A 16848-nucleotide genomic window follows, 5' to 3' on the forward strand; every position below is an offset into this window, starting at 1 on the left:
CCCATCTCACCCCCTCCGTGGGCTCCCCCCACAGGGCAGAGAAGGAGAGCTGGATCCGGGCCAAATACGTTGAGAAGAAATTCATCACCAAGTTGCCGGAGGCACGGCTGACCCGGGGGGGGCGCCGTGGCCCCTCTGACCGGGACCGGCCCCCCCGGCCTCCCCTCAAGCCCAAACCAGGCAGCATTAGCCGGGCTGCAGGTACCTGATGGGGGAGGGGGTTAGGATCCTGTGGTGGGAGAGTAGGGCTCAGGGTGGGGTGTGTCTAACCCAGCCCCCTTCATCAGCCCCTGCAAGGACAGGGAGGGCGGTGTGGCTGTGGGGGGCGGTGTGGGTGGGTAAGGGGGTATGTGTGGCCGGATTCGGGCCTGGGTGTAGCCTGGTGGACATGGCCGGGTGGCCCCCTGTCCCTGACAGCACCCCCTCTCCTTTTCCCTGCTCCAGAGTTGGGGGAGGCCGGCTCCCCCCCCGAAGACCTGCGCAGCCTCCACCCGGGGGCGCTGCTCTACTGGGCCGCCGGCCACCAGAACCTGCCCACCATGGCAGACGCCCTGGCGCACGGCGCCGACGTCAACTGGGTCAACACCGCCGAGGAGAGCCGGACTCCCCTGCTGCGGGCCGTGGCCGCAGTAGGTGGGGGGACAGGGGTTAGCTTGGGGGGGGGGTTAACCCCTTGTGCCCCTCGCTCACCCCAACTCTCCCGCTCCCCAGAACTCCCTGTTGGCCTGCGAGTTCCTGCTGCAGAATGGAGCCAACGTCAACCAGGCGGACAGCGCCGGGCGGGGGCCCCTGCACCACGCCACCATCCTGGGCCACACCGGGTAGGTTGGGGGGGCTGGGGCCCACCCGAGGGGTCATGGGGGCTGGGGGCCGCCCGAGAGGTCAGAGGGACTAGGGCCCACCTGATAGGTCAAGGGGGCTCCGAGAGGTCAAGGGGGCTGGGGCCCGCCCGAGAGGTCAAGGGGGCTGGGGGCCGCCTGAGAGGTCAGAGGGACTAGGGCCCACCTGATAGGTCAAGGGGGCCACCCAGTAGGTCAAGGGGGCTGGGGCCCGCCCGAGAGGTCAAGGGGGCTGGGGCCCACCCAGTAGGTCAAGGGGGCTGGGGGGCGCCCGAGAGGTCAGGGGGGCTAGGGCCCACCCAGTAGGTCAGGGTGACTAGGGCCCGCCTGAGAGGTCAGGGGGGCTGGGGCCCACCCAGTAGGTCAAGGGGGCTGGAGGCCGCCCAGGAGGTCAGGGAGACTTGGGGCCGCCCGATAGGTCAGGGGGGCTGGGGCCACCCAGTAGGTCAAGGGGGCTGGGGGCCACCCGAGAGGTCAGGGGGGCTGGGGGCCACCCGAGAGGTCAGGGGGGCTGGGGGCCCACCCAGTAGGTCAGGGGGGCTGGGGGCCGCCCGAGAGGTCAGGGGGGCTGGGGCCCACCCAGTAGGTCAGGGTCTGGGGCCCGCCCAGTAGGCAGGGGGGCTGGGGCCGCCCGGAAGGTTCAGGGGGGCTGGGGCCCACCCAGTTAGGTCGGGTGACTAGGGCCGCCGAAGAGGTCAGGGGGCGGGGCCACCCAGAGTCAGGGGGGCTGGGGCTGCCCGAGAGGGTCAGGGGGGCTGGGGCCACCCAGCCAGGAAGGGATAATTCATGGGGGCTGCTGTTCCGCACCTGGCCACTAGTGGCGCGGTGGCGCCACACGACGCCCTTGGTGGCGGGGTCCACCGCCTGGGTGCGCTGCTGGCGTAAGCTAAGCAGGGTCCGGTCCGTGTTCTCCCGCCTGAGGGGGTACCTTGCCCCGCCGCCCCCCCTCACGCTCTGCTTTCTGATAGGCTGGCCTGCCTGTATCCTCCAAGCGGGGGCCAAATTTGAACGCGGTCGACATGGAGGGGAAGGCCGCTCGTCCATTGCATAGACGACGGCAACGCTGATATCGTCACCCTAGTGAGTCTCCCCCGCCCCCCGCGGTTGGGGGGGGGTGCTGATGGAGGGGGAGGGTGTGAAAGCACGGGAGATGGGGTGGGAACGTGTCTCATTTTTCTTGCTCCCCCCCTTGCAGCTGCGTCTGGCCAAGATGCGGGAGGCGGAGGTACGCGCAGGGGACAGTCAGGTGGTGTCTTGTCTTCGGTGTCCCAGGGCTGGGGGCAGGGCTGTGGGGCGGGAACTGGGGGCACTGGCAGGGCTAGGGGGGCAGGGCCAGGCTAGAGGTGCTGGGTGGGCGGGACTGGGGGCACTGGCAGAGCTGGGGGCAGGGCCAGGCTTTAGCGGGGGCTGCGGAGCTGGACTTAGGGGCAACGGCAGAGCTATTGGCTGGGGCAGGGGGGGTCTGTGGGCGACGCGGGGGAGCACCAGCAGAGCTGAAGGGGATGGGGGTTGTGGGCGGGACTGGGGGGCCACCTTGCCCCACCACTTCTCAAGCTCTGTGCCCTCCCAGGCGACGAGACCCTACCTCGACATCTTCCGGGATTCTCCTGTGGCGTGCGACAACCCCGAGAAGAATTGACCGCGAGGACTGAAACTCACCACCCTCTAGCCCCCTCGAGGCGGGGGGCTCACCGAGCCACCATCCCCTTATGTAGTGTGTGCGGGTGGCGGGGCGGGAATCCCCTCCCCCTTCTGGCTCCTACCCCTTCCCCGGCGGGAGGGGCAGCGAAGCAGCAGGGACCACCCCCCCCATCCTGGGTGCTTGTAATGACCATAATCCCCCACCACCACCCTCAGATTCTTCTGCTGCTTTGATGTGCTCATTGTGTAGGGCCGATCTCCCTCTTCTGCCCCCCATACAGGCCCCCCAACTCACACCCCCATTGTAGAGCAGGGCTTCTCCTCCGCCCACGCTCTGGGGAGGCGCGCTTCTCCTACCCTCTTTGCCACCCACCCCCCTCATTGGGCTGGGGCTTAATCCCATGTCCCACCCTCCATTTTGTTTCAGGACACCTCCCTCTTCTTGGTTTAACCCCCAGGTCAACTGCATGGTGGCCCCCCTCCTCCGGTTGAGTGTCTTACTGAGGGGGCGTCTTTGAATGGAGGGGAAGGGGGAGCCCCCGCCGGGAGCAGCGGGAGCTCCGGGCATCTGTACAAAGCTTGGCATGCAATAAACAGACTGCCTGGAATATCAACTCTGCTTCCAACCCTGGCGGCGGCCGGTTACCCAGGGACCCCTCACCCGGCGCTGAGATGCAGCCACCTCTGGGGTGGGGCGGCCGGTTACCCAGGGACCCCTCACCCGGCGCTGAGATGCAGCCACCTCTGGGGTGGGGCGGCCGGTTACCCAGGGACCCCTCACCCGGCGCTGAGATGCAGCCACCTCTGGGGTGGGGCGGCCGGTTACCCAGGGACCCCTCACCCGGCGCTGAGATGCAGCCACCTCTGGGGCGGGGCGGCTGGCTACCCAGGGACCCCTTGCCCGGCGCTGAGATGCAGCCACCTCTGGGGCGGGGCGGCCGGTTACCCAGGGACCCCTTGCCCGGCGCTGAGATGCAGCCACCTCTGGGGCAGGGTGGCTGGTTACCCAGGGACCCCTTGTCCCGTACCGAGATGCGGCCACCTCTGGGGCGGGGCGGCGATTGACACAGGGATCTGGTTGCCACGGCAGTGCCAGATTCGTCACCTGTTTCTCCATCTCGCCACCAGGTGGCGGCGTTGTCCCTGCGTCGCCGCCCCACAGCATCCTGCCCCTGGAGGACAGCGCTGGGTTGACCCTAGGGCAGTGGTCCCCAACCTTTGTGGGACCAGTAGCACATTCGCGTTTTCAGGAGAGCGTGTCGGGTGCCAACAATTTTTCAAGGCTTATTTTGTATTTGTGCATTAAATAATACAAAAAAAAATTATTACATAATATTTGAATCCAGAGAGAAGCCGGAGAAAAGCCGCGAGGACAGAGAACACCGGTGCCTGCAGCCCTGGAGTACTCTGTCCCCAGCAGGTGCGGGGCCCCAGATTCTCTTCTCTGCTGGGCACTAGGTGGGCTCACATAAATGCCCTGGCGGGCGCCATAGCACCCATGGGCACCACGTTGGGGATCACTGCCTTAGTGGCTGGAGGGGGCAGCGTCTCACCCAGCCCAGTCACTGGCATTCCCAGGTGGGCACAGCATCCCCCTGCTCTAACCCACCAGCCCCTGTTCCCCTCCCAGAGCCGGGGAGAAACCCAGGAGTCCTGGCTCCAAACCCCCCTGTTCTAACCCACCAGGCCGTGTTCCCCTCCCAGATCCGGGGGGAGAACCCAGGAGTCCTGGCTCCTCCCTGCCCCTCATTCTCCTTCCTTGAAAAGCTAGTTTTTGTCCCGCCCTGTGATCAACATCTCCGGAGCCTCTTTCAGCCGCGCACCCCGAAACTGCACGTGAGAGTCCAGCCTAGTGGCTCTCAGCCTCCCCGTCTCTACCCTCCAAGGGGCACGTCCACCCGGCTGGTCCGTGGGCCTGGGGCCCCGAGGTAAGGGCGGGTGGAGTTGGGCAGGTGTGGATAAGAAAGGGCGTCTTGTGTCCCCCCGCAGGCTCTGCTGCCAGGGTGAGTCTGATGCCTGCCCTGCATTTAATACCAAGAGCGTCATTTGCCACCAGGCTGCACCTGCTGTGTTTTTTCGGGAGGATCCCCACACACAGCTGGAGGAAGAGCGATCCTGAGGTGTGAAAATGGCGTAACTCTCTCAGAAGGGACTGGAGTGACTCTGGATTTAAACTAGTGACTGAACTGGAATCATTCTGGATTTACACCGTTGAGAGAACTAGAGTGGCTCAGGATTTACACTGAGCTAGCTCAGTAGCTGGCCCTTTTTGCACTGCAGTGACACTGGATTTGCACCGGTGGAACTGAGATCAGTCTAGCCCTTATAGCTTTCCTTGATTTGGAGTGACTCTGGATTTACACAATTGAGTGAATTGGGGTGGCTCTGGATTCACCTTGGTTGTTCTGAGGTCAGTAGCTGGCCCTTTTTGCACTGCATTGACTCTGGATTTACACCGTGGAATTGAGATCAAAGTCTGGTCCTTATAGCTTTTATCGATCTGGAGTGACTCTGGATTTACACCATTGAGTGAATTGGAGTGTCTCTATTTGCACCATTGGAACTGAGATGCAAATCTGGCCCTTACACTGAACTCTGGATTTACAGAAGCATCACTGAGCTCAGAGTCTGGTCCTTATACCATTGACCGAACTGGAGCCACTCTGGATTTACACCATTAACTGAACTGGAGTTACTCTGTATTTACACCACTGGAACTGATCTCAGAAACTAGCCTGCTGTGATTACTCTCCTCTCCCATTTCCAATGTCACTTAATCTCACTCCTCTCTAGGATGTTATTGTCCTGATTTTAAGGGTGGACAATTGTCCTGGGACGTTCCCAGAGCTCAGCGCCTGCGGTTCCCTTGAGCAGAGGGTAGTCGTGCCATGTGGTCTATGTCTCCTCTGTCTTTTTGCATGAAAAGCAACCACTATTTTCCATTCTCAGCAGGCAGACAAAGTTCTCCTGTCACAGGGGTGGTCTCCATTCTGATGGGTTAAATTCCCAGCATCCTCTGGGTCACCCGACTGTTTGAGAGGAGAAGCAGTGGAACAGGAAACCTAGAACGCAAAAGAACATGCGTTATACCAATATTTGGGGTACCTAGAACCCAGCATGCATCATTTTGTGATACCTACAATGTATTGAGTTGGAGTGCACTATAATTTATATCAGGGATCAGCAACCTTTGCACGTGGCCCGTCAGGGAAATCCGGTTCGCTGTTCCAGGCCAATGGGCTCTGCGTGAAGTGGTGTGGGCCAAAGGATGTGCTGGTCGCTGCTTCCCACAACCCTCATTGGCCTGAAATGGTGAACTACAGCCAGGGGGAGCTGTGATTGGCCAAACATGTAGACGCTGCAGATAAACAAACCGTCCTGGCTCGCCAGCGGATTTCCCTGTCAGGCCATGTGCCAAAAGTTGCCGATCTCTGGTTTATATGGCATGATGCTTCTAGAACATGCCATGTTATGCCATTCTAGAACCCAGCATGGATATTTGTGTTACCGAGAATGTACTGAGTCTGAATATACTATATCTTATGTGATTATGATGCATCTAGAACACAGCATGTTAAGCCTACCTGGAACCCAGAAAGCATCATATTTCTGCTACCTAGGACATATTAACAAGAGTTGACTGTAGCTCATTCAGACGGCGCTGCCTAGGATTCAGCTAGTTATGGCTACCCAGAACCCAGCATGCAGCCAGTGGTAGGTATCTAAAATGCAGCAAGATTGGAATTGCATCTAAACTGCCATGGGTAAAGTCAGCCAGAACAATGGAGGCTATGGGCTATTCACAACCCAGCAAGGTTGTGATTTCTAGAACATAGGCTGGAGTAGTCACCAAGAGAGTTTGAGGCTGGAGTTACATGCAGGTTATAGGTTTAGGGCTCCATGGAAAACACAAGTCTACCTAGAATGCAGAGCTGATAGTGATCCAGTTGCCTAGAAAGCTGGATTCAGGAGATGCTCATGACCCACAAGGTTAGAGCTACCTAGAACCTAGGGAATATAGTGTTCCAACTATCCAGAAAACCAAGTACTGGAGTTGTCCTTAACCAATATGGTTAGAGCTATCTTGAACCCAGGGCTTCTAGTGTTCACATCCCAGCTGTCTAGATTATCTGAAGTCAAGTCTCGCACATAGGGTTAGAGCTACCTAGAACCTAAGCATGTAACATTCCAGTTCACCCAGAAAGCCAGGTTCTAGAGCTGCCTACAACGCATAAGGCTAGCACTACCTAGAATATACAAATTTTGGGGTCTGTGAATGACAAAACCATGGCCCCAGCAATGACCCCGAAGGTTAGAGACTGGGTGAAATGGTACCCAGACTGAAGAGATGACCTACAACCTGGTTCCCTCTTGCACAGCATTGGAAGATCCCTGTCCACTTCACACTGGCTGATCCATGATGTGGAATGAGCAGTCAGGGGATGGGAGGTGCCTGCTGCTTAAAGTAGGGGAAGAAAGGCAAACTTCAAGACCTTACCAGATAACATGGGCGGGGGGGCAGCCAGAGCCCCAAAACTCTCCAATAGGTTTACAAGCCCAGTAGTTTCTAAGATCTGACCAGTCCCCACAATTTTCACCAGGCTGGAGAATTTCCGTGGCATAACGGTACCGACTAAGAACCCATAGCAGATGTCAATGCCCATCAGGATGGGGTAGGTGTGCCCAAAGGGAATCAGGAGCAGTGTGACACCCGTCAGGAGGGACCAGAGAGTCAGGCTATGAAGGAGGTGGAAGGCCCTGTGGGCATCCAGCCACCAGGCGGCCACACAGATCGGTGGCACCCATCATGGACACAAGGCAGGCAGCCTGGTATTCATCAAAGCCATCTCGCAGGCGTGGGGCACTAGGTGGGAAAAGGGGACAAGATAGCCCAAATTCATCAACAGGCCAGCCACAGCAAAGCTCAGGAAAGGTCGACTGAAGAGCGAAGCTAAACCAAACAGAGAGGACATCTTCGCCAGCCATGACATCTGTGCAGCTGGTGCTAGAGCCAAGTCCTCTGCCAGGGCCAGCGGGTGGAGGAGGGTGCCACATGCCACAAGGTGGAAGGTCGTGCCTGCCATGATCAGGAGCCCTCCGCACCAGCCATAGGAGTCCACCAGGAACTGGAAGAGGGAGGCGAAGGCCAATGAGGACAGCCCGGGTCCAGAGAAGGCCACAGCAGTGGCCAGCACCCTGCGTCGTTTGACATAACGGGCAAACGTGGCCACTGAAGGGACAAAGACTAGCACGCCACCGAAGCCTTCAAGAGAGGTGGGGAACTGGGGTTACGGGGGTTGGATAGATGGGTTCTCTTGCTTCGAGTCAGGAGAATGTGCTACCTAGAATGGTTTGAGTCGGAGTTGACTACAACTTGTATGGATGCATCTAGAATGCACCCTGCTGAGCCAGCCTAGGACCCAGCATGAATCCAGTTTGTGCTACCTAGAACGTACTGAGCTGGAGTAGACTACAGTTTACAGAGCTAGGATGCATCTAAAACACTCTATGTTAAGACAAACCTAGAACTAGGCATGAATCTTGTCAGTGCTACCCAGAACATATGGAATAGGAGTCAACTACAGCTTGTACAGCTATCACGCATCTGGAAAGGCCCATGTTAAGCCAACCTAGAACCTATCATGAATCTGGTTTGTGCTGTCTATAACTTATTGAGCTGGAGTAGACTACAGTTTATAGACCTGGGACACATCTAGAACGGACCATGCTATGCCAACCTAGAACTCATGGTGAATCCTGTTTGTGCTACCTAGAACGTCTGGGGCTGGAGTAGACTACGGCTTAGAGGGCTTGGAAAGGGGGAGGGATAGCTCAGTGGTTTGAGCATTGGCCTGCTAAACCCAGGGTTGTGAGTTCAATCCTTGAGGGAGCCACTTAGGGATCTGGGGCAAAAATCTGTCTGAGGATTGGTCCTGCTTTGATCTGAGCAGGGGGTTGGACTAGATACATCCTGAGGTTCCTTCCAACCCTGATATTCTATGATGCGTCTGGAGCACACTGTGTTAAGCAAACGTAGAACTAGACATGACTTCTATCTGTGCTACCTAGAACCTATTGAAGTGGAGTACACTACAGCTATCATGCATCTGGAATGGCCCATGTTAAGCCAACCTAGAACCCATGGTGAATGCTGTGTGTACTACCTAGAACATATGGGAATTATACCAAAATGGTTGGTGGATCCTTGTTGATATCACCCTGTGTGTGTGTGTGATGAAAAACTTCCCAAAAAGTTAAACCTTCTCATTGTGTCAGGTCCAAATTTCTTTCAACTCTCTTTCCAAACATGCTCAAAATCAGAACATGCAAAGCTGAGATTGGTTCAGACTTTTCAATGCACCGCGAACTTCAACAAATGTCAGTTTTGACCCAAAATGCATGGCCCTCCTTCCTCCTATATTCCCCGCACACCAAAAACCCTGTGTCCTCCCTTGTATTATCCAAACACCAGAGGCTACTGCGGAGGAGGGAGTGGAGCAGAGATTTCACAGCTCAACGGGTGGGGTCAGCCCTTTGGCTGGAGCCTCAAAGCTCTAGATTCTCATTACATTGGGATTGAGACCAGGCTTGGCTGATCTAGAACCGAGTTTGCTGTTCTAGAACCTGGTTCTCCAGATCCTTCATTATAGAAGGTTCTAAGCTACAGCCAAGGGTCAGTGAATCCTCACCGCCCGAGCTCAGAGCATCCTTCTGTCTAGGTTTTACCCAGAATGCCTTGCTTCCAGGAAGAGGCCTGTGCAATGTGCTAGACTCCCATGGTGCACTGGATTACCCAGAAGCCTTTGCTCCCAGCCTTGAGCGAGGATACTCCCAGAGGGCACTGAGGCGGGATGGGCTCAGGGCAGGACCTACCTGAGACCAGCCCAATGCTCAGGTACAGGTGGGTCAGGCTTGTGGTGAAGGAAGCCAGGAACATGCCCAGCCCTGAGAGAACACCCCCGGCCACACAATCCCCCGTACTGGGTGCTGAGGGCAGTGCCCACCAGACCTGCAGGGGGCAGCAGAGGGATCCGTTACCCTGTGATGCAGCTGAGTCTGGGGGAGGAGTGGAGGTATGTGGAGCTCAGAGCACTTTCCTCTCCTGGAGGCTGGTGCAGGAAGCGGGGTTGGGAGAATCCCAGTAAAAACAGCCGCCCCACCCCAGAGGTGGCTGCATCTCAGCACCAGGCGAGGGGTCCCTGGGTAACTGGCCGCCCCGCCCCGGAGGTGGCCGCATCTCAGCACTGGGCGAGGGGTCCCTGGATAACCAGCCACCCCACTGGGTGAGGGATGAACCGCTCTGGCTAAAGGGGGTAGGGAGAAGGCCGGCGAGTTGATACTCACTACCAAACAGCAGGATGGCTATTGTGATGGACGTAACCCAGGACAAATGCCCCATCAGCTCTCCAAAGTGCCCCCCAAATTCCACAAAGAAGACCCACCAAAGGAGCAGATCACCCCAAAAATCAGCCCAGACTCCAGGAAACCTGCCAGTGCCACCAGCCAGCCCCAGTTGCCGTTGGGGGGGGGGGGGCTCCATGAAGATTCAGTGCAGCATGCCAGAGGTGAGTCTGGCATAATCAGCTGCCTCGCTCCTCCCCAGAGGGGGTATCCCCTCGATGCTGAGTGAGTGATCTCTGTGCAGTCTTGCCACGCGGCTGCTCAATGTGCTCCACCCCAGAGGTGACGGCTGCTGAATCCACGATGAACGATCCCCGGGTGGCGCAGCCATGAATCAGCAGCCCTGCCCTATGCCAGAGGTGGCTGCATCCCAGTGCTGGGTGACTCAGCGCCCTCAGAATGACCCTGTGGCTGTTAACCTCGGGATGGGTGGGGGGCACACAGCAGCCCCCCTCGATCCTCTCCCGGCTCCGGGGACCTGGCAAGCGGCAGCGGGGCGCCTGGTGTCAGACAGCAACCCGGGTCTCAAAGGGTGGGTGTTCTTATCAGTGAATTGTGAGGCAAAGTCCGCCACTGAGAGGAGGCGTCTAATGGCAGCCCCACCCTTCCCCCCCACCCTATGTGTTGCTAGGCTATGAACCCCATCAGTCTGGCCCCTGGGGGGTGTGGGAGAAAACTCGGGACTGCTGGTTACCCCTCACCCAGTGCTGAGATGCGGCCACCTCTGGAGTGGGGCAGCTGGTTATCCAGGGATCCCTTGCCCGGTGCTGAAATGCAGCCACCTCTAGGGTGAGGCAGTGCCAGGCGAGGGGTCCCCGGATAACCAGCCACCCCGGAGGTGGCTGCATCTCAGCGCCAGGCGAGGGGTCCTTGTACAAATATCTCTGAAGCTGGGCTGACACAGAGCTGTCTCCCTCATCTCACTGGAAGGTTGCAGCCAGTTCTGGGGGGCACGCATCATGAAAGCCCATTGGAAAAGAGCTACAGGCACAACTTGTGGGCCGGGGGTGGGGGTTGGAACCACCCAATTCTGATGGCCTGGGAGATCAGCCATTCAGGGTTTGTGGTTCCAGGGGAAGGCATCTGAGGTAGTCCAGGCATTACATTTCTGCCATCAATAACCAGTTGTTTGAGCTAGAGACCCTCCCAGAGCGGTGGGGGGTCTGCGCTACAGAGCTGGCTTGGTGTCCCTCTTCCCCACTTTCTGTGTTTTCCAATCTCCCCCTAAATCAACAGGGTTCTAGCAACTAATGCCCGGAACGTGCCCTGAAAAATTGGAACCGATCGGCCGGGGCGTCCGGTGGCGATTGCGTTACGCACAGACAGACAGAGAAACACGGTCAAGGGGAGGAGACGACCTTCACTAGCTGGGCCAATCAAATGCAATTTTTTTCATGGGGAGGGCAATTAACAAGCTGGGCCAATTTCCCCTAGAGTGGTGGCGTCTTCTCCATCACACATGTCCTTTTCAATCGAGACCGAAAGCTACCCGTTAGCTCGACCACCAGATGTGGACCGGAGTTCTCTGGGCTGTGCAGAAGTTCAGACTAGGGGACCATTGGGGTCCTTTCTAGCCTGAAAGATCTAGGATGCTCTGGACACCAGCTTGCAAAGAGGAGTGGATCTGGACTGGGTAGCTCCCTCCTTCCGTCTCTTATGCATCCTCCAACCGCCTTACGATGGTCAGCGAAGAAGAAGACACATATCAGCTGGGTCCGTATACTTGAAGCTCTGCTCCCTGCTGACTTCTCACTTCCAATCTGGCTCTCTGGGACAACCCCCATCCCCAGGAGCTAAAGTCTCAGGGGTCCCCCATGGTCTCTTCCTCAGTTGTCGAGTCCATGGAGCAGGAGAAATAATTTGGCAGGGCAAAAAGGAGCAAACTTCCAGCGAGGAGGAAAGCCCCTGCTACAATGAAAGAGGCTGTGTAGTCCCCAGTCACGTCCCGCAGCCAACCTAGAACATACAATGCTTTGGGTTACCAAGAGCATACTGCATGTGTCACCTAGAACCCATAGTATCTAATTATTTAGACATCCTAGAACATACAATTATTTGCATGATCTAGAATGCACTACATGTTACCTGGAACCCATAATATCTAATTCTCTAAACATCCCAGAACATATGTGGCTTTGAGTTATCTAGAGCATACAATGTGCATTATCTAGAACCCAAAATGCCTAATTGCCTAGACATCCTGCACGAATTATCTAGGAAGTACTGTAGTGTCACCTAAATCACAGAACACCTTGCTGTCTAGACAGACTAGAAGGTACGAAGTGATGGTTTACCTAGAAAGTACTGGAAGGGCTACCTAAAACCCCAAAGCCTGATGATTTGGACCACCTAGAACATATCTGCTTGACAGTCTCATGGGACTATGGAGACCACAGTCATGGATTATCTCAAACACATTTTCAGTGATACTTACACTTCAGAACACCATATTCTGTATATATCCTGTGTTGTCTCATGTTTTATACTTAGATGATAAGGGCTTTAGGGGAGGGACCATCTTTGGATTCTATACTGCACCTAGCACAATCGAGTTCCAGTCCATGACAAGGGCTCCTATCTCTACAGTAATCAAAACAATCACTTATAATGTTCTAGCTACCTAGCCTACATCAGGCATTAGCCTACATGATTTCAGGCTAGATAGGCCCACACAGTTTTATTGGCTACCTAGAACCCATACTTAGAACCCAGAATGCCACAATTTAGTTCTCAGGATTGAAGTCATCTATGGATCATATGATTAGGGCTTTTCAGAGCTGGTAGAGCTACCTAGAACCCAGAATGCCACAGCCTAGCTCCCTGGATTGGTACCCCTTTTTGACCATATTCCTAGTGCTAGTTAGACAATGGGAGGTTTGGGGAGACCTAGAACATGTTGTCCAACTAGAACCCAGGTCTTCCGAGTCCCAGTCCAGGACCTTGTTTGGGGGGAAGTTTTAACTCTGGGGGTTACCTGTAATTAATGGGTCGTCTTCCTTCTTGTTTCCATCCCTCCCCGCAGCCCTCTCTATGACACTAGATCAATGAATTCACAGAAGAAAGGCTTAGAATTTGTGGGGGGGTCCACCCCACACAAGACTGGAAGAGGGGGACGGTGGCCCAGTAGGGATTCTAGAGGGTAGTCCATAGTTGCTCCCTGGGAAGAGGGAATTGAGAGTCTGGCGAACCCAGAGACGGGGGAGAGGGGGAAGCCAGGTTGTAGGGCAGTGACTGGATAGCCTGTGAGCTGGAACTTGCCGGTTCCCCTACCAGCCCCTGGGGATGTGGCAGAGACCAGGCAAAGGACATTGGGCTGCTTGGGACCACTTGTCAGGAAATACCTTTATCTGCCTCCTTCCTCAGTTTCTCCTAGTAGAAACCATCCCAAATACGGGGTCCAAAAGGGATGGGGGAGCATGGTAGGAAAGGGAACCTGGTTCCTTACCGGACAGAGGGGCCCCCACAAGGGAGCCAGCGCTTTCCATCATTTGCATGAGCCCAATCCCCTCCATGATGCGCCCCGTTCCCACGATCTCTGCCATGCCGGAGAACTGGAGGGGCACCAGGGCACCGGCGCAGAAGCCGTAGCAGATGCAGAGGCCCATTAGGAGGGAGTAGATCTGCCCCAGCGGCAGCAGCAGCATGGAGAGGCCCGTCAGGATGGTCCAGACGGTCAGGCTGTGGACCAGGCGGACGGCGAGGCGGTCGGCCAGCCAGCCGCCTGCCACACGGCCACACAGGTCGGCCACGGCGGCTGAGGACAGGAGGAAGGCGGCTCGGTATTCGTCAAAGCCCAGCTCCCGGGCGTGGGGCACCAGATGGACGTAGGGTACGTAGTAGCCGGCGTCCACCAGGACGAAGGCTGCAGCGAACAGGAGGAAGGGCCTGTGGCAGGCCAGGCGTGGCCGGCAAAGGGACGAGAAGGCTGGCAGTCGCAGCCACCCCGCCTCCAGCGCAGACGTTTCCTTGCCCTCTGGCTCCAATGGCCGCAGCAGGGCCCCGGCGGCCACCAGGTTGAAGGAGATGCCAGCCACCACCAGGAGGGCCCCCCGCCAGGCATAGGTGTCCACCAGCAGCTGGAAGAGTGGGGAGAAGGCGAAGGAAGCCAGGCCTGCCCCGGAGACAGCCAGGCCAGTGGCGAAGGTCCGCCGCTTGGCGAAGTACCGGGCCACAGAAGCCACAGAAGGGGTGAAGACCAAGGCCCAGCCCAGCCCTGTGGGGGGGAGGGAAGGGGGAAGGAAAGGGAACAGGTGACCAAAACCAGAAAGAGTGGGTCTGATCTGGGGGTGGGGCAGGTGGGACACCGGGCTGAATGGAGCATTCTAGATAATGCAAAGCATTGTATGTTCTAGGATGTCTAAACAAGTAGATACTCTGGGGTCTAGGTGGCACATGTCGTATGTTCTAGGTAACCCAAAGCATTGTATGTTCTAGGATGTCTAAACAATTAGATACTCTGAGGGCTAGGTGACACATGCCATATGTTCTAGGTAACCCAAAGCACTGTATGTTCTAGGTTGACTGTGGGACATGACTGGAGAAAGAGCCATTGTCTAGGGGGGGTCTAGCCCTTTCGCGTCTGGGGTGGGGTTGGGAGGGTCGTTAGCAATTAGAAACACATCATCTCAAGCAATGCTGTCTGGATCTGGGATAGGGGGAGAACTCCTGGTGAGGCCTGCGTGTGGAGGGATCTAGATGTTGCCTGCCACAGTGCTGGGTTCTAGATCATTGCTCTGCCCTCTCTCCAGCTCGCCCGAGCTGGGGCGGGGAAGGGACTGGGTGAAATGGGCTGGCCTGAGCTAGGCAGAAAATTGGGCTGGCGACGATCTAGGCCACACTCATGAACATGGAGATCTGGGCTAGAGCAACCATGGATGATCCAGGGCAGAGGGTTCTAGATCTCGGAAGGGGCAGCAGAGTCTGGGCCATGAGCACCACACGGCTCAAGAACCACGGGTCTGGGAGGTGTGGGGGATTTTCCACTGCTTAGTGTGCCATGGTCTAGCTCAACCACCAGATATGGGCTGGAAGGAAGAATAGGCAAGAGGGATGGTCACCTCCTGGTCATAATGCCTAGGACCCATCTGGGAGAAGGAATCGCTGGAGAACCCTAAAAGAGTCACCCCCACCAGGAACCTAACCTGAGGACCCATATATGCCAGGATTTTACCCAGGAGCCCCTGCTCTCTGGGCAGCTATATCTAGACAATGGTGCACTAGGTTACCCAGAAGTCCTTGCTCCCAACCTTGAGTGAGGATACTCCCAGGATGCACCAAGGCAGGGGGAGCTCAGGGCCGGACCTACCTGAGAGCAGCCCGATGCTCAGGTACAGGTGGGTCAGGCTGGTGGCGAAGGAAGCCAGGATCATGCCCAGCCCCGAGAGGAAGCCCCCGGTCATCACCACGGGGCGCGCGCCGTACTGCGTGCTGAGGGCGCTGCCCACCGGACCTGCAGGGGGCAGCAGAGAGACATCGGTCGGGCCCTTGTTAACCTGTGATGCAGCTGAGTCTGGGGGAGGAGTGCACTTAGGGGGGAGCTCGGGGCCTCCCCCAGCAGGGGGCACTTTGGGGAGTGGTTGTGGGGGGGGCGTGTCCCAGCTACTCTACTTCTGGGCCTGAGATCGTAGCCCCCTTCCCCCTACCCTGCCGGCGTCCCTCACTCACCCCCTAGCTGCAGCACCGCGATCCCGATGGAGGTCACCCAGGAGACGCGCCCCGCCAGCTCCCCGAAGCACCTCACGAACTCCATGAAGAAGACGCCGAAGGAGCGGATCACCCCAAAAACCAGCGCCGACTGGAGGAAGCCGGCCAGCACCACCATCCAGCCCCAGCCTCCGTCGGGTGGCTCAGGGCATGTGGGGTCTGCCATAGGGTCCCCCGTCGCTGTTCCCTGGAGATGGGAGATAAGAGGTCGGGGGGGCAGGGAGAGTGGAAAAACAAACCTGTTGGAGGGAAAGAGATGAGGGTCAGTCCATGAACTTTTATGCTGTGAGTTATCTGGTGAGCTAATCCTCAATTCCTGAGACACCGCTGGGGAAACTGAGGCACGGGGAGATGAAGGCTCCTGACAGCAACTCACCAGCACAGCTGATGACACAGTGCAGGAGTGCTGGCTTCTAGCCTCCTCCCCTGCCCCACTACACCCACCCCCCCACTCCTCTCTGGGTTACAATCCAGGAGTCCTGGCTTCCAGGGCCCCCCCCGTACTCTCACCACTACACCCCACTCCCCTCCTGGAGTCCTGGCTTCCAGCTTCCCCTGTTCTAACCATCAGACCGAGTTCCCCTCCCAAAGGCAGGGAGAGAACCCAGGAGTCCTGGCTCCCAGCCCCCTGCTCTAACCCACCAGCCCCCACTCCCCTCCCAGAGCCGGGGAGAGAACCCAGGAGTCCGGGCTCCCAGCCCCCCCCTTCTCTGACCCACCAGCCCCCGCTCCCCTCCCAGACCCAGGGAGAGAACCCAGGAGTCCTGGCTCCCAGCTACCTCTGGGTCTGTGCTGAGCTCTGGGAGTCCTAGGACAGGCTGGGGGCTGGGGGCTGCAGGCCGTGTCCAAGGGCGGGGGGGGGACTCGGATCACACGGCAAGTAATGGGGGCAAAGTCCACTTTGTGTCCTCAAGAATTCCCTCCCCCACCGCCCAGCCAGGCCACCAGCTCCTTCCCCCTCCCACTTCGCAGTAAGGTAGCAGTTCTCAAAGGTTGGGTGGGGACCCCCATTTCAGTGGGGTCGCTGGAGCTGGTGGAGAATCACTAGGGCCCTGAGGCCGAGGCCTGAGCCCCACCGCCCGGGGCCAAAGCCCTAGGGCTTCTGCTTTGTTCCCCTGCCTAGAGTTAGAGCAGAGGGGGGCGCGGTGCTGGGAGTCAGGACTCCTGGGTTCTCTCCCTGGTGCTGGGAGAAGAGTGGGGGCTGGTGGGTTAGAGCAGGGGGGCTGGGAGCCAGGACTCCTGGGTTCTCTCCCCGGCTCTGGGA

At 57.7% G+C, this 16848-nt stretch overlaps 3 protein-coding genes and 1 pseudogene across 3 annotated transcripts in view; 2 read left to right on the forward strand and 2 right to left on the reverse strand.

Annotated features, from left to right (window-relative positions):
• The window catches only part of ACAP1 (ArfGAP with coiled-coil, ankyrin repeat and PH domains 1), a 21430-nt gene extending 18952 nt beyond the window's left edge, over positions 1-2478 (forward strand). The window contains exons 10-14 of the mRNA XM_075071342.1: positions 35-201; positions 445-629; positions 712-821; positions 2035-2080; positions 2410-2478. Coding sequence (XP_074927443.1) covers positions 35-201; positions 445-629; positions 712-821; positions 2035-2080; positions 2410-2478 — 577 coding nt within the window. The remainder of the gene's footprint in view (positions 1-34; positions 202-444; positions 630-711; positions 822-2034; positions 2081-2409) is intronic.
• Positions 1-16848, forward strand: part of SLC2A4 (solute carrier family 2 member 4) — a 197339-nt gene that overhangs the window by 106690 nt on the left and 73801 nt on the right. The gene's annotated exons all lie outside the window — the stretch shown is intronic.
• LOC116833190 (monocarboxylate transporter 13-like) lies at positions 6941-10058 on the reverse strand (annotated as a pseudogene).
• Positions 11222-16000, reverse strand: LOC116833182 (monocarboxylate transporter 13-like). The gene is made up of 4 exons (XM_032794528.2): positions 15546-16000; positions 15187-15330; positions 13327-14094; positions 11222-11837 (listed from the first exon to the last, which is right to left on the reverse strand). The coding sequence occupies exons 1-4, from the start codon at positions 15748-15750 to the stop codon at positions 11683-11685; spliced, it is 1272 nt and encodes a 423-aa protein (XP_032650419.2). The 5' UTR covers positions 15751-16000; the 3' UTR covers positions 11222-11682.

Source organism: Chelonoidis abingdonii, chromosome 11 (assembly GCF_003597395.2).
Source record: "Chelonoidis abingdonii isolate Lonesome George chromosome 11, CheloAbing_2.0, whole genome shotgun sequence".
Classification (NCBI taxonomy): domain Eukaryota; kingdom Metazoa; phylum Chordata; order Testudines; family Testudinidae; genus Chelonoidis; species Chelonoidis abingdonii.